General features: G+C 44.7%; 2 protein-coding genes across 2 annotated transcripts in view; both read left to right on the top strand.

Moving 5' to 3' along the window:
• On the top strand, positions 1-23,827 carry LOC142312390 (oocyte zinc finger protein XlCOF29-like). The gene is made up of 3 exons (XM_075351334.1): positions 1-86; positions 23,238-23,387; positions 23,517-23,827. Exons 2-3 carry the CDS (start codon positions 23,310-23,312, stop codon positions 23,730-23,732), a joined length of 294 nt encoding a protein of 97 aa, XP_075207449.1. The 5' UTR covers positions 1-86; positions 23,238-23,309; the 3' UTR covers positions 23,733-23,827.
• The window catches only part of LOC142312394 (uncharacterized), a 95,735-nt gene that overhangs the window by 62,052 nt on the left and 8,958 nt on the right, over positions 1-24,725 (top strand). The window lies entirely within an intron of this gene.

The following is a 24,725-nucleotide window of genomic DNA, read 5'->3' on the forward strand; positions in this document are numbered from 1 at the left end:
GCTTATTAAATGTGGCGGATTATTAAAGCCGGGGCCTGGCCTGTCCACTCCGAGCAGAGTAATCAGAAGGGAGATCTTTTATTGAGGTAAGGGCTTTTCTATCTTCTTAAAAGTGACTGCCGGGTGACTCCCGGTGGAAATTAGGCTATTTATCTTACATTCAGCATCGGTCTGCAGCATCACGTCCTTGGGCCATCCGAAAATCGATCCCCAGGCTTTGGTCTCGGGTGAAGGCCACAGCAAGAAAGGTGCTCAGATTGGGGCACGGGAATTCTCAATCTGATTCTTGGGGTCTGTCCAATTGCATCAGATGGAAAACAAGACAATATAAGATGCTATGGCATTTAATTCAATCATGGCAGTAACTATAAATCGCACAATGCTACAATGTCTCTTCAATAATTATTCCTATTCTCAGGGCCAAATTAAGGTTGGTGGGGGCTCCTGGGTGGACAACCTGGTGGGGCCCTATAACGATAACATTTTTAGTCATAACAGTAGAGCGCAAACTGTAGCATTTAGATATAAATCTAATGAGCATGTGTCTTATCCTATTCTGCCACATTCAGATTTACAATCCAGGATAACTCAGAGCCGTCCACTTATGAACAGAAAGTAGAGTTGCTCACATTTTTTTTTTTTTTTTTAATAGATCCCAATGTTAAGACAGCCAAGCAATAGTAAAAATGCACCTCATCCGTGCCCTCTGCTCTGCTAATGACCTAAGACTGACATCATCAACAATTTGAACCTCCCACTCCAGTCTTCAAGATTTCTCATGAGCTGCGCCTATGCTCTGGAACACACTACCAAGAGTAATCCGATTAATTCCCAAAATCCACACCTCTTTAAGCGTGCCCTAAAAACGCATTTCTTTTGACCAGCCTATCACCTCACCGCCCTGATCTAATCTAGTCCCGTTCTGCCCTTCATAAAATTTACTTCCAATTCTTGTGCCCTGTATCTTCTGATTCCATTACTCTCCATGTACTTTTTTAACACACTGTATGTATAAATTCTGGCTGGTGACCGGTCCACACAGCTGGTTTTGAATCCCTGGCTGGACCATATAATAATAATAATAATAATAATATTAATTATTATTATTTATGTATTTATAGAGCACCATTAATTCCATGATGCTGTACATGAGAAGGGGTTACATACACTAGTTACAGTAGACAGACTAGTACAGAGGGAAGAGGGCCCTACCCTTGCAGCTTACATTCTATAGGATTTTGGGGAGGACAGAGTAGGTGGGTTGTAGATTGGGTGGCAGCTCCGCACGGTGGTCGGGCGGCAGCTCCGCACGGTGGTCGGGCGGCAGCTCCGCACGGTAGTGAAGCAGTGAGGTCATTGTAGATTATAGGCATTTCTGAACAGATGGGTTTTCAGGTTCCATTTGAAGCTTGCAAGGGTAGCAGATAGTCTGATGTGTTGAGGTAGCGAGTTCCAGAAGACTGGGGATGCTCGGGAGAAGTCTTGGAGTCGGTTGCGTGAGGAGCGAATGAAAGAGGAGGAGAGAAGGAGGAACGGAGGTGACGTGTTGGAGTGTAGTGGGAGATTAGTTCAGAGATATACGGAGGAGACAGATTATGCACAGCTTTGTAGGTCAGTGTTAGTAGTTTGAATTGGGTACGATGGAAGATTGGGAACCAGTGGAGGGACTTGCAGAGAGGAGAAGCTGGGTGGTATTGAGGAGAGAGGTGGATCAGTCGGGCAGCAGAATTAAGGATGGACTGGAGAGGGGCGAGCGTGTTAGCAGGGAGGCCACAGAGGAGGATGTTGCAGTAATTGAGGCGGGAGATTGAGGGCATGCACTAGCATTTTTGTAGATTGAGAGTTGAGGAAAGGACGGATTCTGGAAATATTTTTGAGTTGAAGACGGCAGAAGGTGGTGAGGGATTGGATGTGTGGCATAAAGGCAGAGTCAAAGGTCACTCCGAGGCAGGGAACTTTAGGTACTGGCGAGAGCCTGTTGTTATTTATTGTAATAGATAGATCAGGTGGAGAGTGTAGGTGAGATGGCGGAAAGATGATTAGTTCAGTTTTGGCCACATTGAGCTTTAGGAAGCGAGAGGAAAAAAAGGAGGATATAGCAGATAGACACTTCGGGATTCTGGACAGCAGAGATGTGACATCTGGGCCAGAGAGGTAGATCTGAGTGTAATCGGCATATAGGTGGTACTGGAAGCCATGGGACTTTATGAGTTGTCCCAGGCCAAATGTATAGAGAGAAAAAAGTAAGGGTCCCAGGACAGAGCCTTGAGGGACACCAACAGAGAGATGGCGGGATGAAGAGGTTGTGTGCGAGTGGGAGACACTAAAAGTGCGGTTGGAAAGGTATGAAGAGATCCAAGAGAGGGCGAGATCTCTGACACCAAGGGAAGAGAGGATCTGTAATAGGAGGGAGTGGTCGACAGTATCGAAGGCTGAGGACAGGTCTAGAAGTAGGAGTATTGAGCAGGGCTGTGGAGTCGGAGTCGGAGTCGTGGAGTCGGAGCTCATTTTGGTGGAGTCGGAGTCGGTATAAAATGCACCGACTCCGACTCCTAAAATATATAATAAATTGGGGACAGGAGTGCAATGCAGAATGTGCTGAATATTTTACTAAATAATAACATTTAGTATAATGCTTATATTTAAGTGAAAAATATATTGTAGTACAATGTGAACATCAGACATTTAATTGTTTTTATGATACAATAATCAAGATAATTGGATAGAACATAAAATATTTATTGGAATACAACTTTAGAACACAAAAAACTAATAAATTGTAAATATGTAATATATATAATATATATATATATATATACAGTGTATATACACACAAGATATATATGTAATCTACTGTATATTACATAGTGTATTACATATTTACAATTTATTACAGTTTTTTGTGTTCTAAAGTTGTATTCTAATAAATATATTTTATGTTCTATCCAAATATCTTGATTATTGTATCATAAAAATTATTAAATGTCTGATGTTCACATACACATATTCATGTACTACAATAAATTTTTCACCTAACTATAAGCAATATATGTAGGAGTCGGAGTCGGAGTCGGAGCCGGTGCAAGAGAATTTGAGGAGTCTGAGTCTGAGTCGGAGTCGAAGGTTTGGCTTACCGACTCCACAGCCCTGGTATTGAGAAGTGGCTGTTAGCTTCAGTAAGTAAGTCATTCGTGATTTTAGTCAGGGCAGTTTCAGTGGAATGATGTGGACGGAAGCCGGACTGTAGGTTGTCAAAGAGAGTTAGATGAGAGGTGGGAGGAAAGTTCAGCATGGACATGCTGTTCCAGGATTTTTGAGGCAAATGGGAGTAGTGATATGGGGCGGTAGCTGTTAGTAGAGGTTGGGTCAAGGGAAGGTTTGAAAAGATGGGTTAAGGCTGGAATAAGGATAGAGGCGAGGTTGGGGAGGAGGTGGGATGGGATGGGGTCAAGTGCGCAGGTGGTGAGGTGCGCTTTTGAGAGAAGACGTGCAAGCTCTTCTTCGGTGATGGTAGGGAGGAAGTTTATGGGGGAGGCGCAGTGGTCTGTTATGTTAAGGGTTTGTGGTGACTGAGCAGATAAGACTTGCCTTATTTGGTCGATTTTTTTTTTTTTTTTTTTTTTTTTTTTTTTTTTTAATAAGTGGCAAAGTCTTCTGCAGAAATGAGTGAGGTTGGAGGGGGCAGTGGTGGGCGAAGGAGGGAGTTGAAAGTATTGAATAATTGTTTGGGATTGTGTGTTAAAGAGGATATGAGGTTTCTGAAGTAATCCTGTTTAGCAGAGGTGAGGGCTGAACGAAATGTGTGAATTGGATTTTTGAATGTGGTAAAGTCTTCCTGGGAGAGCGTTTTCTTCCAGCGCCGCTCTGCAGCCCTAGACACTTGTCGTAGTTTTTTAGTGAGGCTGTTGTGCCAGGGCTGTCTATTGATTCATCTCACTCTGCCATGCACAAGGAGAGCGACTGAATCAATAGCTGATTTGAGAGTGGCGTTGTAGAAAGTGGTGGCACTGTTTGTGTCGTGGAGTGACGATCTGGAGGACAGCGGAAGGATAGAGTCAGAGAGGGTGTGCATGTTGAGGTGTGCAAGGTTTCTGCAGGGATGTGCTAGGTGCTGGACAGGGGGGCAAGTGAGGAGGACAGGGCTGAAAAGGCCAGCAGATGGTGGTCAGATAGGGGGAGGGGGGAAGTTGTGAGGTCAGAAAGGGAACAGAGATGGGTGAAGATAAGGTCTAGTGTGTGTCCATCTTTATGGGTGGCAGAGAGAGACGGACCACTGAGTTAGACCAAAAGACGAAGCGAGGGACAGGAGTTTGGAGGCTGCTGACTGGCAGTTGTCAGTGGGGATGTTGAAGTCACCCATGATGATGGTGGGAATGTCAGCAGAGAGAAAGTGTAGAAGCCAGATAGAGAAGTGGTCGAAGAAGGCAGTGGTTGCGACCACTTGGAGGTTAGCGGGAGAATAGATTCGGACAGAGTGCACTTCAAAGGAAGGCAGGACAAGGGAGGGTAGAGGTGGGATTGGGTTAAAGCTGCAGTTGTTAGAAAGGAGACCCACTCCTCCACCTTGTCTATTGCCAGGGCGAGGAGTGTGGGTGAAGTGAAGGCCACCGTAGCATAGTGCAGCAGGGGAGGCAGTGTCGGAGGGTGTCAGCCATGTTTCGGTGAGGTCCAGAAAGGATAGATTGCTGGAGGTAAAGAGATGGTGAATGATGTTCAGTTTATTACAGGGCATTCCAGAGTGCTCCAGAGAGAGGGAGCGTTTGAGTAGGTGACAGGGGAATGGATTTTATATTGGAGAGATTGCGGTAGTTACTAGTAGGTGGGGGAGTGATAAATGGGTGATTAAAGAAGGGTGTACCATCTGTGGGGGGCCAGGGTTGGGGGATATGCCACAAGAAGGAGTAGAGAAAGGGAGAGCAGGTGGGGAAAAAAGAGTGAACGGCATGGTCTACATGATATCAGGAGCGATCTGAGGTTTAGGAGCAGGTCAGCAGATGAGAACAGATGAGAAGGCAGGAGGGAAGGGGAGATGAATATTTGTTTGGAGAGTGCTGGGGTGTGGGGATAGCGAAGGAGAGTGAGGAGGAGAGGGGCAAAGACTGTGAGGGCATAGGTGAACATGGTGGGAGTAAGGTGTTAAGTATGGGAGTTAACAAATTGTGACAGTGGCCAACAGAGTTAGAGTACAATTTTACCTTCTGGGACACTTCTGGTATATTTCTGACACTCCACTTAATAGATGCCACTTATGAGATCACACCAGACCTGCACCATCAAATTTATACATCTCTGAAGGCCTAGAGAATGACTCTGGTGTGAGCAGAAGGGAGGGGTCATACTAAGACAGAGCGCAGAAACACACCAGGGGTAAATTAGCAGAAAGACACTGCAAGAAGCATTTGGACTACTTCACAACAAGATGGCTATACATTTGAGATGGAGAAGATATAGTCAAGTGTGATCTACGATCAAAGAGTTAAAAAGAAGAAAAGAAAAAAAAAAAAATCTAATTCAAAGGGAAGACAGTTGTTGAAGGAATATGACATACCAGTAGAAATATTGATACAGGACCATATATGACAAGCTCCCGAAACCCCCCCCCCAATTCACCTTTTGTGCCCCCCTATTTCCTCATAGACTGTTAAGGGTGCTTTACACGCTGCGACATCGCTAGCGATAGTTAGAGATGTCGTGCGCGATAGCACCCGCCCCCGTCGCCTGTGCGACATTTGGTGATTGCTGCCGTAGCGAACATTATCGCTACGGCAGCGTCACACGCACATACCTTTACAGGGACGTCACTATGACCGCCGAACAATCCCCCCTTCATGGGGGAGGTGCGTTCGGCGTCATAGCGACGTCACTGCGGCGTCACTAAGCGGCCGCCCAATAGCAGAGGAGGGGAGGAGATGAGCGGCCGGAACATGCCACCCACCTCCTTCCTTCCTCATTGCCGGTGGACGCAGGTAAGGAGATGTTCGTCGTTCCTGTGGTGTCACACGTAGCGATGTGTGGTGCCGCAGGAACGACGAACAACCTCGCTACTGACGAGACAATGATTTTTGGTAAATGAACGATGTGTTACAGACCAACGATTTTTAACTCTTTGTGATCGTTTAAGGTCGCTCCTAGACCTTAAACACACGCTGCGATGTCGCTAACGACGCCGGATGTGCGTCACAAACACCGTGACCCCGACGATATATCGTTAGCGATGTCGCAGCGTGTAAAGCACCATTAAGCCTACAAGCAGGACCCTCACTCCTCTTAGTACCTGAATTTTGTTATTTTGTATTGGCTCATATTGTTTGTACATGTCCCCTGTCAATCGTAAAGCGCTGCAGAATATGATGGTGCTATATAAATAAAAATTATTATTATTATTATAGAAAGGGAAATTTTTCACTGGCGGCAATGGTTGCTAAAAATAACAATGTGCTCTCTATTGTATTATCTCCGGAGTAGTGGCTTGCTCTCCTATAGTAAGAGAAGAAAAAGAAGCTTTCTTTGAATATAGGTTAGAAGTTTCCTTTGGATATATCACCTGTCTTAATGTGCTGTGAGCATCCCCGAGTACAAGGGGGAGGTGTTTGTGATCAAAAGTATGCTTTATATGAAAGTGTGACCAAATTAGGAAAAAAATGAGTGTTAAACGGCCGTCCATAATGGAAGTAATAAATAATGCACCTTGAAAAATTATATATGCAATAATTTTATTGAAAATTCACACAATTCTCATGAAAATACACTGCCACCTGATGAAGCAACGCAGCGAAACGCGATGGGGCTTCTTTCTCCCCCACCGGACACCTACCTCAGCACTTTACCTGGGTAAGAAATGACTCCCTTATAACTTCTGTGATCATGATTCATTTTGTATTTAATATGTTAATATTTTCATGAGACCAGTTTCATTCTAATTGAATGGAGTTTTATACATATACTCTTTTTTGATGGATATTATGGATTTTCTCTGTACCTGACTACTGTTGGATTTTTTTTTTATCACCCTTTTTGTACTATAATCTTGACAGTGCCCTTGTGTGAATTTTCAATAAAATCATTGCATATATAATTTTTCAAGGTGCATTATTTATTACTTCCATTAACACTCATTTTTTTCTTAATTTGGTCTATCTATGTATTGAGTGGCTGACAACAATATAGTAATGTATTACCTCTATCTGTGTCCTAGAATTGTATTCTTTATATACAAGTGTGTACAGATATAGTGGCGTCTGTCACAAATAACATCTCCTCCTCGTACTGTGCACAAGTTAGTAAGGTAGAAAAAGCGGTGATAAATGTATACATTACAAGCTTTACTGTATTTTTTCCCACATCGATATATGAATCTGCTCTGGCTCTCTTGCTTTCCACATAATATAACAATTTCAGAGCATCTTTTCCCATAACTCTGAATTGTACTTTTTTTTTGTAATGCCTCTTAGTTGTCAATTTTTTCACGGGTTTCTAAGTTTTACCACTGTTACGTCACCACCGGAGTCCGCTCCAGCGACTTCTGCTCCGATCGCCAGGCGACCCCGTGTTCCTGCCGTGGATGGTGCTGGTGATGGGAGAGGAGTCGATGCCAGCGGCACCACTGGGCGCAGGCTCCGATCATCCACTGGGCTGGGTTATCTTGGGATCTGCAGTACCACTGGCTGACTGTGGGTGGCGTGTGTCTTCCAGCTGAAGTTGCCAGCGTTCAGCTACAGCCAATGGGAAGACACCACACCCTTCTTGGCTCCCCTCTTGTCTTCTCACCTCTGCCAGAGATAGTTCTAATTTCCAGGGGCAGTATATAGTGCTGTAGTGTATTACAGGGGCAGTATATAGTGCTGTAGTGTATTACAGGGGCAGTATATAGTGCTGTAACGTATTACAGGGGCAGTATATAGTGCTGTAACGTATTACTGGGGCAGTATATAGTGCTGTAGTGTATTACTGGGGCAGTATATAGTGCTGTAGTGTATTACTGGGGCAGTATATAGTGCTGTAACGTATTACAGGGGCAGTATATAGTGCTGTAGTGTATTACAGGGGCAGTATATAGTGCTGTAGTGTATTACAGGGGCAGTATATAGTGCTGTAGTGTATTACAGGGGCAGTATATAGTGCTGTAATGTATTACAGGGGCAGTATATAGTGCTGTAACGTATTACAGGGGCAGTATATAGTGCTGTAGTGTATTACAGGGGCAGTATATAGTGCTGTAGTGTATTACAGGGGCAGTATATAGTGCTGTAATGTATTACAGGTGCAGTATATAGTGCTGTAGTGTATTACAGGGGCAGTATATAGTGCTGTAGTGTATTACAGGGGCAGTATATAGTGCTGTAGTGCATTACAGGGGCAGTATATAGTGAAGTAATGTACTACAGGTGCAGTATATAGTGATCGTGTGTGTATGTGTAATATATATATATATATATATATATATATATATAATATATATATATAATATATATATATATTATATACACTCACACACACACACAGTATTGGGTAGAATTGAGTTAAGTATATCAGTCCGGCCCTCTAAAAGGATCTCAAGTTCTCATGCGGCCCCATGAGAAATTTAATTGCCCACCCCTGCCATAGAGCATGGCTGGCTGCAAGACAGCCACGCAATCAGAATGAACACGGATGAACTTCACCCGACTTCATTGTCATCGCGCGGCTCTGTCTGTGTGCCGGAGCCTGATTTGCGATCACAGGTGAAGGACTCACCAATGACTGCATATCCCCTGAGGGACTGAAGTGAGCCGCGCAATCAGCGGTGCCATCACTCTGGTTACCCGCGGTCAGCTGGATTCCTCCACCTAAGAGCGGTGGCCGCGGGTAACCTGAGTGACGTCACCGCTGATAGCGCGACTCACTTCAGTGACTGCGTGGAGCTCACAGAGAGCGGTGTTCTACGGCCGCTCCTGTCAGCTTCATGTAGCAGAACTGGATGCGTCGTTGGACCTCGTGTGGATTACGCCGGACCTGGAGGAGTATTTGGGGATTTTAATAAAGTGGTGAAAGAGGGTGTTATTTTTTTTGTCTTTTATTCCAAATAAAGGATTTTGTCAGGTGTGTGTGTGTTTATTTACTTTCACTTACAGATTAATCATGGGGGGTGTCTCATAGACCCCTGCCATGATTAAGCTAAGGCTAAAGACCGCTTTACACGCTGCGATATCGGTACCGATATCGCCAGCGTGCGTACCCGCCTCCATCGGTTGTGTGACACTGGCAAATCTCTGCCCGTGTCGCACAACATCGCCCTGACCCGTCACACGGACTTACCTTCCCTGAGATGTTGCTGTCACCGGCGAAACGCCTCCTTTCTAAGGGGGCGGTTCGTTCAGCGTCACAGCGATGTCACAGCAGCGTCACTGAACCGCCGCCCAATAGAAGCGGAGGGGCAGAGATGAGCGGGACGAACATTCCGCCCACCTTCTTCCTTCCGCATTGTGGCCAGGAGGCAGGTAAGGAGAGCTTCCTCGTTCCTGCGGTGTCACACGGAGCGATGTGTGCTGCCGCAGGAACGAGGAACAACTTCATTACTGCTGCAGTAACGATATTTGAGAATGCACCCCCCATGTCACCAATGAGCGATTTTGCACGTTTCTGCGACTATGCAAAATCGCTCATAGGTGTCACACGCAACGGCATCGCTACAGCGGCCGGATGTGCGTCACAAAATCCGTGACCCCAACGAGATCACTGTAGCGATCTCGTAGCGTGTAAAACCCGCTTTAGTGGCAGCTATGGGCTGCCATTAACTCCTTATTACCTCGATTGCCACCGCACCATGGCAATTTGGGATGGGCCGGGTAGAGTCCCAAGACTGTCGCATCTAATGGATGCGGCAATTCCGGGCGGCTGCTAGCTGATATTTTTAGGATGGGGGGCTCCCCATAAAGTAGGGCTCCCCATCCTGAGAATACCAGCCTTCAGCCATGTGGCTTTACCTTGGCTGGTATCAAAATTGGGGGGGGACCGCATGCTGTTTTTGTTTTTTTTTAAATTATTATTTATTTTTTTTTTTACTGCACTACATAGACCTGCCCACCGGCCACTGTAATTGGTTGCAGTGAGACAGCTGTGACTCAGTGTGGGGGCCCCTCTGAATGCAACCAGTCATAGGCGCCAGTGGGTGTGGCAAGCGGGGAATACGAGATGGAATAATGAGCGGTCGGCATATTCAAAATCTGGAGAAGCCGCCGGAGCAGTGTGACAGCCGTACATCGCCACGCCGGTGATCGGTGAGTATGAGAGAGGGGAGGAGAGGGAGAGACAGAGAGAGAGAGACAGACGGACAGAGATTCTAAAGTGGTTTTTTTTGAGGTCGGGGCTTGATTTTACGTTTTATTAAAGTGGTTAGGCACTACAAACTGTTTCTTATCAGTTTCCCCTCTTTTATTTTGGTTTGAGAGCTGTTCTGGCGACTATGTAAACGCCGCGTGCTGCTCTGAGCACGTTATTCCAAGACACCAGAAATGAAGTTAGGCACCTTCTACAGGCTGTGCCCATACTGTTTCTGCCTTTGCCCATCCATTTCAGCCTTTTCCTCAGTCACCACAGCTCGCCGTTAGGTCCAACATGAAATTATTCGGGTTTCCCATAGACTTACATTGCACATCGAATATTCGCCAATAGCGGCGACCTATTCGTTGGATATTCGCGAAGTCGAATATTTTGGTATTCGGTCATCCCTACTCATAACATATTCACTCCTTCACTGCTCACCGGTGGCTGTGATTGGTTGCAGCAGACCTGCCCCCACGCTGAGTAACAGCTGTCTGACTACAGCCAATCACAGCCGCCAGTGGGCAGGTCTATATTGTATAGTAAATGAAATAAATAAAAAATTAAAAAAAAATAAAAATAAATAAATGCCATGTGGTCCCCCCCTCAATTTTGATAACCAGCCAACATAAAGTCTCACAGATGGGGGCTGATATTCTCAGGCTGGGGAGACCCACGTTATTGGGAGCGCCCCAAGCCTAAAAATATCAGCCAGCAGCCGCCCAAAAATTGCCGCATCCATTAGATGTGACAATTCCGGGACTTTTCCGGATCAGGGTGGCAATCTGGGTAATAAGGAGTTAATGGCAGCAGCCCATAGCTGCCACTAAGTCCTAGCTTAGTGAAGACAGGCGTCTATGAGACACCCCCTCATCACTAAGCTGTAAGTGAAAGAAAATAAACATAATCACCCAAAAAATCCTTTATTTGAAATAAAATAGAAAAAAGACCCCTCTTTCACCACTTTATTAACCCATCAAACACCCCTCTAGATCCGACGTAATCCACACGAGGTCCCACGACGCATCCAGCTCTGCTATATCTGACAATCACAGAGAGCGGCTATAGAGCATGACCACTCTCTGTGAGGGTTAGGCCGCAAGTGAAGTGAGCCGCGTGGGATCAGCGGTGACTTCAGCTGTCACTGCACATCAGCTGACTGAAGTCTCCGCTGATCTCGCGCTCACTTCAGTTGCGGCCTCATATGCGGTCACAAGGGGAGGACTCCCGCTGTATACTCACCTTTCCTCACTCCACGCAGCATCACTCTTCTTCCCGTCTGTGCCAGCAGTAGCGCTGCTGACCTGTGTGGAGCCGTGCGCACAGTGATGACGTCATCGCTATGCGCATCGCTCTCCACACACATCAGCGGGCCGGCAGTCAGGAGGACAGCATGATGCTGCAGGGAACGGTGACCGGTAAGTATACTTATTTACTGCCCCCCGCACTGATGATGATGCGTGGGGGGCAGTGAATATAGCCACACATGTTCACTTGAGGCTGTAGGAGCCAGGGATGTTTTCGCAGGTCGGCTGTTTAATATGCGTGCATCTCCTGCCCATCATCCCACCCACCTGTCAGCGCCACCTTCATCGCTGAGAGATGATGGGCGAGAGGATGCAGTGCCAATGAAAAGAGATAATGAGTGGGCCCACATGGTCATTGTAGGCGCTGCTACAGCCTACTCCTGCCTCTGATGACCCGCTCCACCACCACCGCACCCCCCTTCTTCGCAGCCATCGGACTATAAGACGCACCCCCACTTTCCCCAAAAATTTTGGGGGAAAAAAGTGCGTCTTATAGTCCGAAAAATACGGTACCCATCACATGAAATAGAATACGTTGAGAAGGATCGTATGAACTCTATCCATCGAATTACCAATGATTCTTGTAGTAACATCAAAACATAACTTGTATGCTATAAGGAAATTAATGTTATTATAAAAAGTTAAAATAATCATTAGAATGGAGTGGATATGTGAGCAGACTAGAACTTTGCAGCTTTGCTTACCTAACACAGTAATTCTCCATATATAATTTCAGATGTATAAATCCAGGTAATCCAAGATATAAGATAACAGATTTGATACCACAAACATAATACTGAAAAAAGGGGTTAAAACCATGTCTTTACTTAAGTGATTAAAGGGGTTGTGCTGTCTCCCCTGCTTCTGAGTGCTTTGTCCCGGGCACACTACAGCAGTCTGGAAGCAGGAAGCTGTCTAATAGATCCGTGGCTCGGCCAGCCCCCTGCCACGCCCCCCAGTGACGCACGGCTCACCATAGTATTGTATCAGAGAGCTGAGCAGCACTCAGCTCTGTCATACAAGTATATGGGGAGCCGCGCACATCCGCGGCAGGCTGCGCAAGGACTTTGACGGCAGACCTATCTGCCAATCAAAGACTGTGGTTGCTAGTGGGGAGATTCCCCAAGATCGGTGGTGCTCCTAGTGGCGGGCATTTTTCATGTACAAAGCAAATAAGGTTTTACTATGATCACAAAAATAAATTCTTTAAGGTACAGTGGATACAGAAAGTATTCAGACCCCTTTAGATTTTTCACTCTTTGTTTCATTGCAGCCATTTGGTAAATTCAAAAAAGTTAATTTTTTTCTCATTAATGTACACTCCGCACCCCATCCCCCATCTTGACAGAAAAAAAACAGAAATGTAGAAATTTTTCCAAATTTTTTAAACAAGAAAAAATGAAATATCACATGGTCATAAGTATTCAGACCCTTTGCTCAGACACTCATAGTTAAGTCACATGCTGTCCATTTCCTTGTGGTCCTCCTTGAGATGGTTCTACTCCTTCATTGGAGTCCAGCTGTGTGTAATTAAACTGAAAGGACTTGATTTGGAAAGGTGCACACCTGTCTATATAAGACCTCACAGCTCACAGTGCATGTCAGACCAAATGAGAATCATGAGGTCAAAAGAACTGCCCAAGGAGCTCAGAGACAGAATTGTGGCAAGGCACAGATCTGGCCAAGGTTACCAAAGAATTCCTGCAGTACTCATGGTTCCTAAGAGCACAGTGGCTTCTATACTTTCCATACCCACTGTACGTCTACATTGGGAAATTATTGTTAAGAAAATTGTTAGGGAGCATCCCTGAAAACACCTGTTAGCGATTATTTGCCTTATGTAAAGGAGGCTCAGATTACAGAATGCTCCTCCCAATGCTGCGCAGGGGGATTATTTAATGTAAAGGTCACTCCCGTTCAAACAATTATGGGCTAAATTGCTCTGTCTAAAGCCACAACTATTGCAAAAACAGAGATTATTAAGTCTCTGACACAGGCAGTGGAAAAGGTTGATTTATTGAACAAGTTAAAGTAGGTCATGGGTGGGTGTCTTTCAATATAATAGTAGTGTTTGTTACGGGTGTTTTTCTGTATTGTAGTAATATAACAGATCATGTTTCACAGCACCCAGTTGCACATTTGCATTATGCATACCATGTCTGAGCTTTAAGGATGTACATAACATATTTGATCACAATGTGAGCATAGTTTTACAAACCTTTTGCAACATTTAGGAAGGACAAATTACTGGAAACTTAGATGTGAACTTTTCTTGATTTTTTTTTTTTTTTTTTTTTCACAGCAAATTTTTGAATTAGATCTGAAAAGTCTAGCTCACCAAGAATGTCATGTTCAATGCGTAAAAAGCAAAAGTGGGATAGACGTTCCTGGCCCATTGTACTGCGAAGTCTGTTTTCAATTAGCTTCCTTTTGGAGAATGATCTCTCTCCGCTGCAGTTGGTTACCATCAAGACCAAATACATTCTCAAAAGAATTTCAATATTTGGGAATGTACTCTTTAAAGGATCCTTTAGCATCATTTCATACATGCAGAGCTCTTTGGGGAAATCTTTACGTTTGGCTAGTCTAGAATTTTTAACAAGATATGCAAACTGTTGTAATTCATTTTCAAGTGAAGCTGCATCTAGATCTTCAACATATACAGTGGGTACGGAAAGTATTCAGACCCCTTTAAATTTTTAATTCTTTGTTTCATTGAAGCCATATGGTAAATTCAAGAAAGTTCATATTTTTCTCATTAGACCTAAGCCACACGGCATGAAAATCGGAGCGAGTGGAATGCGATAAAATATCGCATTCCACTCGGACCAATATTAGCCTATGTGCTAGCACCCATGAGCGATTATTTTCTCAGCCCTAATTGGACTGAGAAAACAGTTGCAGCATGCTGTGGATGCAATGCAAGTCTTTTTCTCTAGCACCCATTCAAGTCTATGGCGTGAGAGAAAAATCTTACTGCACTCGCATTACATCATTGTACCACGAGTGCAGGGAATGTAGAATTTTTTGCAAATTTATTAAGAAAAACTGAAATCACATGGTCATAAGTATTCAGACCCTTTGCTCAGTATTGCGTAGAAGCACCCTCCCTTTTGAGCTAGAACAGCCATGAGTCTTTTTGGGATCCTGGATTTGGGGATCCTCTGCCATTCTTCCTTGTAGATTCTCTCCGGTTCCGTCAGGTTGGATGGTGAACGTTGATGGACGCCATTTTCAGTTCTCTCCAGAGATGCTCAATTGCATCTTGCGCATATTGTAAAAAAATGGTCTCTTTTCGACTTCACAAAATTCTTCAAAGACTTCAGCATATCCACCGCGGACTGAAATAATAATTTTGGATGTTGTAGGGCCTTGTTCGTGGCATCAAATCTGTTTAAAATGTCATTACAAAAAACAGCTAATAATGATATTTCAGTGATGAGATCTGTCTTCAAAGTCAATCTTTTTCAATTTTTTACAAGAGCTTCTTTAATTTTTGCATAACCTTGAAATAAAGCTTTTGTGGCATCTGCCCAACATGCCTATCAAGTGTCCCTTAGATTTTTAGGAACAAGATACCGTACCAGATTGACTTAGATAATTAGCCAAAATTTTATAGCGATGAGTGGATGCAGTGAAGAAAACATAAAGTTGTACAAATTGGAAGAAATTTACAGCCTTAGGACATGCATTAGCAGCTGCTTTAATAACCAGGTTTAATGAGTGCTCACAGCATCGTATCAGCTCTCCAAATTTGTCCTTTTCTTTAACATATGCCTGCATTCCTTTATATTTTCCACACATATTTGCGGCATTGTCATAAGCTTGGCCCCGACACTCGCGTATTTCAATGTTATATTGCTGTAAAAACTGCAGTAATGCGTTAGCTATAGAATATCCTGTGTGACCACAATTTGGAAGAAATGTTAGGAATCTTTCCTTTGGTGAAGATCCTTCAAGATATCTTATAATTAATTAACAATAATTGTTAGCTAGTCTGTGTGCTTCATCTGGGGTAGAATTTACTGACACTGAGTAATATTTTGATAATTTGATTCTATCAATGATTGCTTATTGAGCACACTGTCCCATCAGTTGAATTAGTTCTTCAACAATTGTTGAAGTCAGATAATTTGCTTTCCCTCTTCCTTTTACACCATGTTTTTTTAGGCCTAGGACACACGGCAAGAAAAACGGTGCGAATCCACTCAGACCAATAGTACTCTATGGGCCAGCGATTATTTTCTCAGCCCAAATCAGACCAAGAAAACAGTCGCAGCATGCTGAGAGTGTAATGCGATCCTGTTTCACTAGCACCCATACAAGTCTAAGGGTACCTTCACACTTAGCGATGCAGCAGCGATCCGACCAGCGATCTGACCTGGTCAGGATCGCTGCTGCATCGCTACATGGTCGCTGGTGAGCTGTCAAACAGGCAGATCTCACCAGCGACCAGTGAACAGCCCCCAGCCAGCAGCGACGTGCAAGCGACGCTGCGCTTGCACGGAGCCGCCGTCTGGAAGCTGCGGAGACTGGTAACTAAGGTAAACATCGGGTATGGTTACCCGATGTTTACATTAGTTACCAGTGTGAGCAGGGAGCAGGGAGCCGCGCACACTGAGCGCTGGCTCCTTGCTCTCCTAGCTACAGTACACATCGGGTTAATTAACCCGATGTGTAATGCAGCTACATGTGCAGAGAGCAGGGAGCCGCGCACACTGCTTAGCGCTGGCTCCTTGCTCTCCTAGCTGCTGTACACATCGGGTTAATTAACCCGATGTGTACAGCAGCTACATGTGCAGAGAGCCGGAGCCGGCAGCACAGGCAGCGTGAGAGCTGCAGAGGCTGGTAACTAAGGTAAATATCGGGTAACCACCTTGGTTACCCGATGTTTATCTTGGATACAGCTTACCTCAGCTGTCAGACGCCGGCTCCTGCTCCCTGCTCGCTTCATTTGTCGCTCTCTTGCTGTCACACACAGCGATCTGTGTGTCACAGCAGGAGAGCGGCTTTGAAGAAAACGAACCAGGGCTGTGTGTAACGAGCAGCGATCTCGCAGCAGGGGCCAGATCGCTGCTCAGTGTCACACACAGCGAGATCGCTAATGAGGTCACTGCTGCGTCACAAAAAGCGTGACTCAGCAGCGATCTCGGCAGCGAGCTCGCTGTGTGTGAAGCACCCCTAAGGGGCGAGAGAAACATTGCACTGCACTCACATTACACCAGTGTAATGCAAGTGCAGTGCGAGAATCGCAATAGCTGGCAATGGGGGAGATAGGGAGATAAATTCCTCCCTCCTCCGCAGCGTCGGTCCTCCCCTCCGCAGCGTCGACCCCCCCCCCCCCCCCCTCTGCAGCTGTGGTTCGATCGTATGATCGGACCACAGTCATCACATGACCCTTGCATGACACTTGACTCCTGCTGTGCTGCGAGCGTGAGCCGAGTGTCATGTGAAGACTCGCACATAACCCTGTGTGGCCTCAGCCTTAATGTAAGAGGCAAGAAACAATCAAACTGTATTATACCTAAAAAGTTTCCGTTTCTTGTTGATATCAGGAAAGCAAGTCCTCGTTCAGCCAGGAATTTGATAGTACTACACGCATAAAAACATGCTTCCAATATACATGTATTTCATCTGACATTTGAAGCAAATAAGCACTATTGGATCCTTTGCTTTTTTCCCCGTTTTGCCAGTGCTGTGACAACGGTAAGATGGAACTTTGATATTTTATGCTCAGCAGTACGCGCATGCACATGCTTCCAATCTCCAAAACCTTCCCCAGAGAGGTTCTTTTTGTGGTATAATATGTTTGCAGACATAACAATAGATTTTGCCTGTACTTGGTGAGACGCAGAGCCAAGATCGATTGACTGATTCACCATTCCTATTTTTTTTGACTGAAAATATTTTTACTACATTTTCTCTATCTTTTCCTTTTTTACACACTTGCGAGACTGACTTTTGTAATAGTGTTGATGTACAATTCTGAATCTTTTTTTGAACCTTCAGTGGCCCAAAAATCTATGAATTTTGAGCAAAACTTTTGAGGCCAAAGACCGATATCATTACATACTCCAGCATTTATAGAATCACAGGCACAATCTACTACTTCACATGATAGATGAGCTTCTTCATTGCCATAAAGCAGGACTTGAATGACCTACAATACTTGAATCAGGCCCGGACTGACCCTAGGGCAATTCTGGCAAATGCCAGATTGGCCGGTCCCTGTAGTGGGCCGGTCCCTGTAGTGGGCCGGTGCCTGTAGTGGGCCGGTGCCTGTAGTGGGCCGGTGCCTGTAGTGGGCCGGTGCCTGTAGTGGGCCGGTGCCTGTAGTGGGCCGGTGCCTGTAGTGGGCCGCTTTTTCTGCAGTCACCGCCGCTCTGCTCAGCAATGTGCAAGCCGGGCAGCATTATGTGCCATGCCCACACTATCTGCAGCAGGATCAGGACGCGCTGTGCTGTGCTGACCTTGCTGTGTGATAGTGTGCCCGGCATGCACACACTGCTGAAGAGCGCGGCGGTGCCGGTGACCGCAGCTTCCTCCTTTCTATTCAGATGTATTTGCGTCTTTCAGACGTAAAGACATTTGAACAGTGCACCGGGACTGGCTTCCACCTCCGACGTGCAGCAACGTGATGAGATCAGCACCTTGCTGACGTCCTCACAGTGCTGCGGGGGCCACATGGGATACATCAGGCAGCGGTAAGTGCTCCACGGAGGAGCCGATGATGAAAGGTTTAATTAATGGGGGTGAGTGGGGTGGGGCTGAGGACATATAACAGGGGAACATTTGTGAAGGAACACAGCTTCGTGACAGGCAGGGGTGGTTACTGTATTCCAAGGGAGGGGGAGGCAGGAGTGTGTAGTGATGGGGTAGTGTAGTTTGTGTGTAGGGGGTGATGGGGGGTGCATTGTCTTGTATGAGCGTGTCTGTAGGGGGTGATGGGGGTGCATTTTATTGTGTGTGATTGTGTGTATGGGAGGGGGTGATGGGTGGTGCATTGTATCTGTATAAGGGGTGGTGGGGCTGCATTGTAGAGGGGTAATAGAGGGTGCATTGTATTGTGTGTGTGTGTGTGTGTGTGGGGGGGGGGGGGGAGAGGGTAATAGGGGGGTGCATTGTATTTGTGTGTGTGTGTGTGTGTGTGTGTGTGTGTGTAAGGGGTGATGGGTGAGTGCATTGTATTGTGTGTGTGTGTGTGTGTGTGTGGAGGGGCAATGAGGGTGCAGTGTATTGTGTGTGGGGGGGGAGGGGTAATGGAGGGTGCATTGTAGTGTGTGTGTGTGTGTGTGTGTGTGTGTGTATTCACAGACCAAAAAACTCCCCTTTTTTTTATATATAGAAATAGAATTTAATAACAAGCGACAAGAATACAATCCACTTCCACAGTTAACTCATAAACCAAATAGAAATTGTGGCAACAACACACTATAAACTTGTATCCCCCCCTAGATTAAATGTTCTATATAATCCTGTATAAATTCAAACCATATTGTTATAGCTCTATTCCCCTACAAAAAGGGTCTTATCATTTTAGATTGATATAATCATAAAGATACTAATCCACAACTCATGAGGGGGACCTTGATGATATTCAATATGAGTCAAGCAATGTAGAAAAACCCCTAATCACAGCTTTCATGCGTCTTTGCATGCTTTCTACCAGTCTTTCACACTGCTTTTGGGTGACCTTATGCCACTGCTAGCATAAAAATTTAGGCAGTTCTTCTTTGTTTGATGGCTTGTGACTATCCATCTTCCTCTTGATTACATTCCAAAGGTTTTCAATGGGGTTCAGGTCTGGAGAATGGGCTGGCCATGACAGGGTTTTGATGTGGTGGTCCTTCATCCACACATTGATCTAGCTGTGTGGCATAGTGCATTGTTCTGCTGGAAAAACCAGTCCGCAGAGTTGGGGAACTTTACGTGAGCAGAAGGAAGCAAGTGTTTTTCCAGGATACCCTTTTATCCGGCTTGATTCCTACATCCTTTGCAAAGATTAACCTGCCCAATTCCAGCCTTGTTGAAGCATCCCCAGATCATCACTGATCCTCCACCAAATTTCACAGTGGTTGCAAGACACCGTGGCTTGTACGCCTCTCCAGGTCTCAGTCTAACCATTAGATTACCAGGTGTTGGGCAAAGCTAAAAATTAGACTGATCAGAGAAGATTAGATTACCTTACTCCAGGCCTCTATGGTCCAATCCTTATGTTCTTTGCCAAACTTCAGCCTGGCTCTCCTTTGCTTCTCATTGATAAATGGCTTTTTTCTAGCTTTACACAACTTGAGCCCTGCCTCTAGGAGCCTGTTATGAACTGTTCTTGCTGTGCACTTCACCCCAGATGCCATTTGCCATTCCTTTTGTAGGTCAATTGATGTCATCCTGCGGTTGCTGAGTGACATTCAAATAAGATGATGATGATCCCGGTCAGTGGAGAGTTGCTTTCACCCTCTGCCGTCTGTAGCTTTGTTGTCCCCAATGTCTGCTGCTTGACCTTGTTGTAATGTACTGCCGTCTTAGAAATTTTAAGGATGGAGGCAACATAACGCTCACTGTATCCCTCTGCTAGTCAAGCCAGAATTGAGCCCTTCTTTTCTTTTCAACTTCTCCGGCAGGGTTACAAGTTATGTTTTCATTCCTATTACTTTTGGGATATTACTAGCACTTGTTTTTCCTCCAGCTTGTCCTATTGCAAGAGGATTGTAAAGACCACAGCAGTGTTTCTTATACTTTCCCCCGTTAAATATGATTTGGTTCAGGTGATCACCTAATCAGAAGCACAATAAGTAGAACGAGGTGTCTTCTGGCTGGAATTCAACTAACATTGGAATGGAAGGGCTGTCAGACATGTAGAGAAGTTGATTTTTATAAAACTGTGCAGTGGTCTCTTGATTTTCGACAGAGCTGTATAGTAAAGGTACAGTAAAGGACACTACAATATATCACAATGCAATAAGCTACAATGCAATACGCTACAGTACTATAGACTACAGTAGTTCAATAGACTATAGTACAATACTGTACACTACAGTACCATTTACTACAGTACAATATAGGACATCACTACAGTATAATACACTACAGTACAATGTATTATAATGCAATGCACTATAATACAGTGCACTTCAATAAAATAATACTTTACAGTACAATACACTATAATATATTGCAGTAGAATACAATCTACTTAGTACAGTCTACTACAGCAATATACACAGTAAATGGTACAATGCGCTATAATACAGTACAATACTACACTACAGTAAAATATACTACTGTGCAATCCACTAAAGCAGAATATACTACAGTGCAATATGTTAGTGTGATCATTACAATAAAGCACAATAATACACTACATAACATACACTACATTACTACAGACTGCAGTTCAACTTACAGTGCAATATACTACAAGAACAATACATTCCAGAACAATAGTGCAATGTAATAGAGTGCAATTCAGGAAATTACAATACACTACACACTACAGTACAGTAATACACAGTGAAAAATACTGCACTACAGTACAATCCACTACAGTACAATACATGAAGGTAGGACACAATATTGCACAATAATACGTAGTACAACTATACTACAGTGCAACAACACACTGCAACACACTGCAATACAATACAGCACAATTACATACTCCAGACCTTACACTGCACACACGAACGGGCCAGCTGTGAGGACACCAGTCCTCACTAATAGTGAGTCACTATGCATGCTGATGGTGATACTACTGCATAGTGTACAGACAGTAGACTATGGTCAGCATGGCCACAAACCCGTGCTCTGCGCGGAGTCCCTCTATTTACAAGTTAAACAGCAGCCTTTTGGATTCCTGCAACTGGCTGGTCTGGTGCCAGTGGTATAATTTCTCCTTACCCATCGCCAGCGCCCGGCTTCACGTCAGAGCTCAGGCAGCCAGCCACAGTACAAACGCTAGTCACGCACAGCCACCAGCCGCCGCTGTGCCCGTGTGATGACATCCTCATATGGGCCGGCCGGGCGCCGGCCAACACAGGAAGCTGAAGAGGACGCCGCCGACCCGGAAGTCAGGCCACGGCGCGCGGCGTTAATAAAATGGTGGCCACACCGATGGTGGTGGGGGCCCCCTTAGAAGTTATTGAGGTGAGGGCCCCGGGGCGCGAGCGCCGCAAGCCCCTCCTATAATCCGGATCTGCCTATTCTTATCATACATATACAATTCAACAAGTATAGGTAACTTCGATATGGCAAAACAAAAGATATAAAAAAGGATAGCACATGTAACATTCACCCCGCGTGCAAAATACTGAAGTCCTCCAATTTCACAAAGCAGCAAGATTAATATTATTGAAGATCCATCAAAGAGTTTTTGGCACGTAGAGCCGCATGCAATAATGACTAGTGGATGGACAGACTAACAGATAACCGGGACCGGCGAGTTATCCAGGTTAAAAAAAAAAACAAAAAAAAAAAACGTTCCGGCCCAGGATTGTTCCTGGATATCTGGCCAGACGTCAGTCCCCATATAAGTCTATGGGGTCCAGAATCTGGAGATTAAAAATGTTGGAAGAAGGGCTAGGGGGATAGGAGAAAGTTCTTCATACTTACCGAGTCTCTGGCGCAGCTCTAACCGCTCCCACATTCACTTCTGGTGCCGCTCATTACCTTTATTGCTTATTTATTGCTTTCCCCATCCACCGGCGTCTGTGGTTGCAACCAGACACACCCCCACCCTAAGTGGCAGCATGTCAGCTGACTGCTTCCAATCACAGATATTATATGTGTCTATCATGGTATAAAAATAAATAAAATATTTGGCATAGGGTCCCCCAAATTTTATGATATCCAGCACAGATAAAGCTCACGGCTACAGACTACAGCCCCCAGCCATGCGCTCATCTTGGCTGTGTATCAAAATAAGAGGAACTGCATGCTTTTTTTTTAATTATTTAAATAACTAATTTTAAAAAAACGGTATGCAGTCCCCTCAATTTTGACAGCCATGATAAAGCCTGACAGCTGGGGGCTGGTATTTTCAGGCTAGGGAGACCCATGATTATTGGGCCCCCAACGTAGAAATAGCAGCCTACAGCCACCCAAGATTGCCAAATCTATTAGATGCGACAATCCCAGATCTTTACACGGCTGTTCCCAATTGCCCTGGTGTACACATGTTGCGTTGCTCATATGGATATTGAATCTTAAAAAAAAATTAAACGATGCTTCATAGTGTAAAGTTTTAGGGTAAATGTAGTGACTCAGAGACTAAGCGCTCACCTTAGGAAAATATTTTGGTAGTATATACTGTATAAAAATAACTGAACATGCGTATTAGAGTATTTTCAACTACAGATCGATAATTTGCATGTTGCCAAAAGAAGTCTCATCCAGTAAAAGGTCAATTTCACATTTTAAACTAACATTAGGGTCTCCACTCATATATATTATAGTCAGCCAACTGGGACTCTGCTTCATTTATATATTTATCGGATTCAATCCTAACTGGCAGAGCTTTGCATGGTAACTTCCTCTCAGTTCAATGCATAGCCAAGTCCCCCTGTCCTCCATAATTGTTTTTTTTTATATTGGATTCTTTATGATTTTACATCAGCTTATCTTCATCCCATTCAGGTCCCTACAATATCGGATCCTCTCACTGGAGATCTTCTATAGAAGAGAATTCTCCTGATTGCCCCGTGAAGGATGGATAGGGACAGGGACAAGATGGCGGAGAGGATATTACACCTCACCCTAGAGATCCTCTTCCGGCTTACTGGAGAGGTGAGAGATTCTGATGACGTCACATTACATCATTCTTATCTATGGGAATAACAGATGGACAGAACTGGAGAGGTGAGGACTCTGGAAATGTCTGTAGTGAGATTTATTACTGTGTCTCTCCATAACCAGGATTACACAGTAGTGAAGAAGACCTCTAGTGAGCGCTGTCAGGCCCCTGTGTCTGAGGGATTGGCAAGACCCCTGAGCCCAATCACGGGGCCTCCACCTCACCCCCCGATACATGAGGACATCAATGAGCAGAAGATCCTAGAACTCACCTACAAGATGATTGAGCTGCTGACTGGAGAGGTGACACTGCTGGGACATTATACAGTAACGCTATGAAGGGATCAGGGGCTGACGGTATCATTGTATGTGTCAGGTTCCTATAAGGTGTCAGGATGTCACTGTCTATTTCTCCATGGAGGAGTGGGAGTATTTAGAAGGACACAAAGATCTGTACGAGGACGTCATGACGGAGGTTCCCCAGCCCCTCACATCACCAGGTAATAGACAGGACTAAATACACAAGGCCTATAATTATCTGTATGTAAGGAATGAATTCAGTCCCTGTATGTGTCTCCTCCAGTTCTATCCAGTAAGAGGACAACACCAGAGAGATGTCCCCGTCCTCTTCTTCCAAAGGACTGTAAACAAGAAGATCCCGATGTTCCTCAGGATCATCAGGTAGATGGAGACAAGGTGCCATGAAATCTCCCTAAGATGTGTAGATGGCTGTCGAGGTCTTGTGCTCAGTCTTGTTTTATCCTCCAGTATTATATGTGTTATACTTGTGTAATGAAAATGGTGGAGATGGCAGGTTTAAGTAATCCTGATGATAGATATTAGATGTTCTCTTCTCATAATTTTCTGGCTGTGGAGACTATTGGCTGGAAGAAGAAACCAATAGGGTTGGCTCCAAAACGACTATTGTCATGATATTGTTGATCAACATAATAATCTTCCATTTTTCTGTGACTTCAGGGTGAAGCTCTGACCCATATTAATGCTACAGAGACAATTGTTGGGGGTGATGATTGGTATAAAGTGGAGATTGCTTCAGATGACAGTGCAGGTGAGTTGTAGCTTCTCTATTCTAATCATGCACTTCTTTGTCCCATTATGTGTTGTACTTTTTGGCGCTATTGAATCCGTACTTTGCTGTATTTGCTTGCTCAGGCAGAACTGGAAAAAAAAACCTGTTAACTGTATTCTTCTGTGTTTTACTGGTAGTAGACTGTTCCATTTTTCTGTCTTTTGAGAACTATTAGTCAAATGATAGATAACAGCAGCAGTAACAGGAGTATCAACTATAGATGAACAAATCGATTGGCAAGA

The sequence above is a fragment of the Anomaloglossus baeobatrachus genome, chromosome 5, assembly GCF_048569485.1.
Source record: "Anomaloglossus baeobatrachus isolate aAnoBae1 chromosome 5, aAnoBae1.hap1, whole genome shotgun sequence".
Classification (NCBI taxonomy): domain Eukaryota; kingdom Metazoa; phylum Chordata; class Amphibia; order Anura; family Aromobatidae; genus Anomaloglossus; species Anomaloglossus baeobatrachus.

Coding starts and splice junctions, on each gene's coding strand:
- LOC142312390 (XM_075351334.1), top strand. CDS start 23,310: ATGGATAGGGACAGGGACAAGATGGCGGAGAGGATATTACACCTCACC. Junction 23,388..23,516: donor TCTTCCGGCTTACTGGAGAG/GTGAGAGATTCT, acceptor CTCCATAACCAG/GATTACACAGTAGTGAAGAA.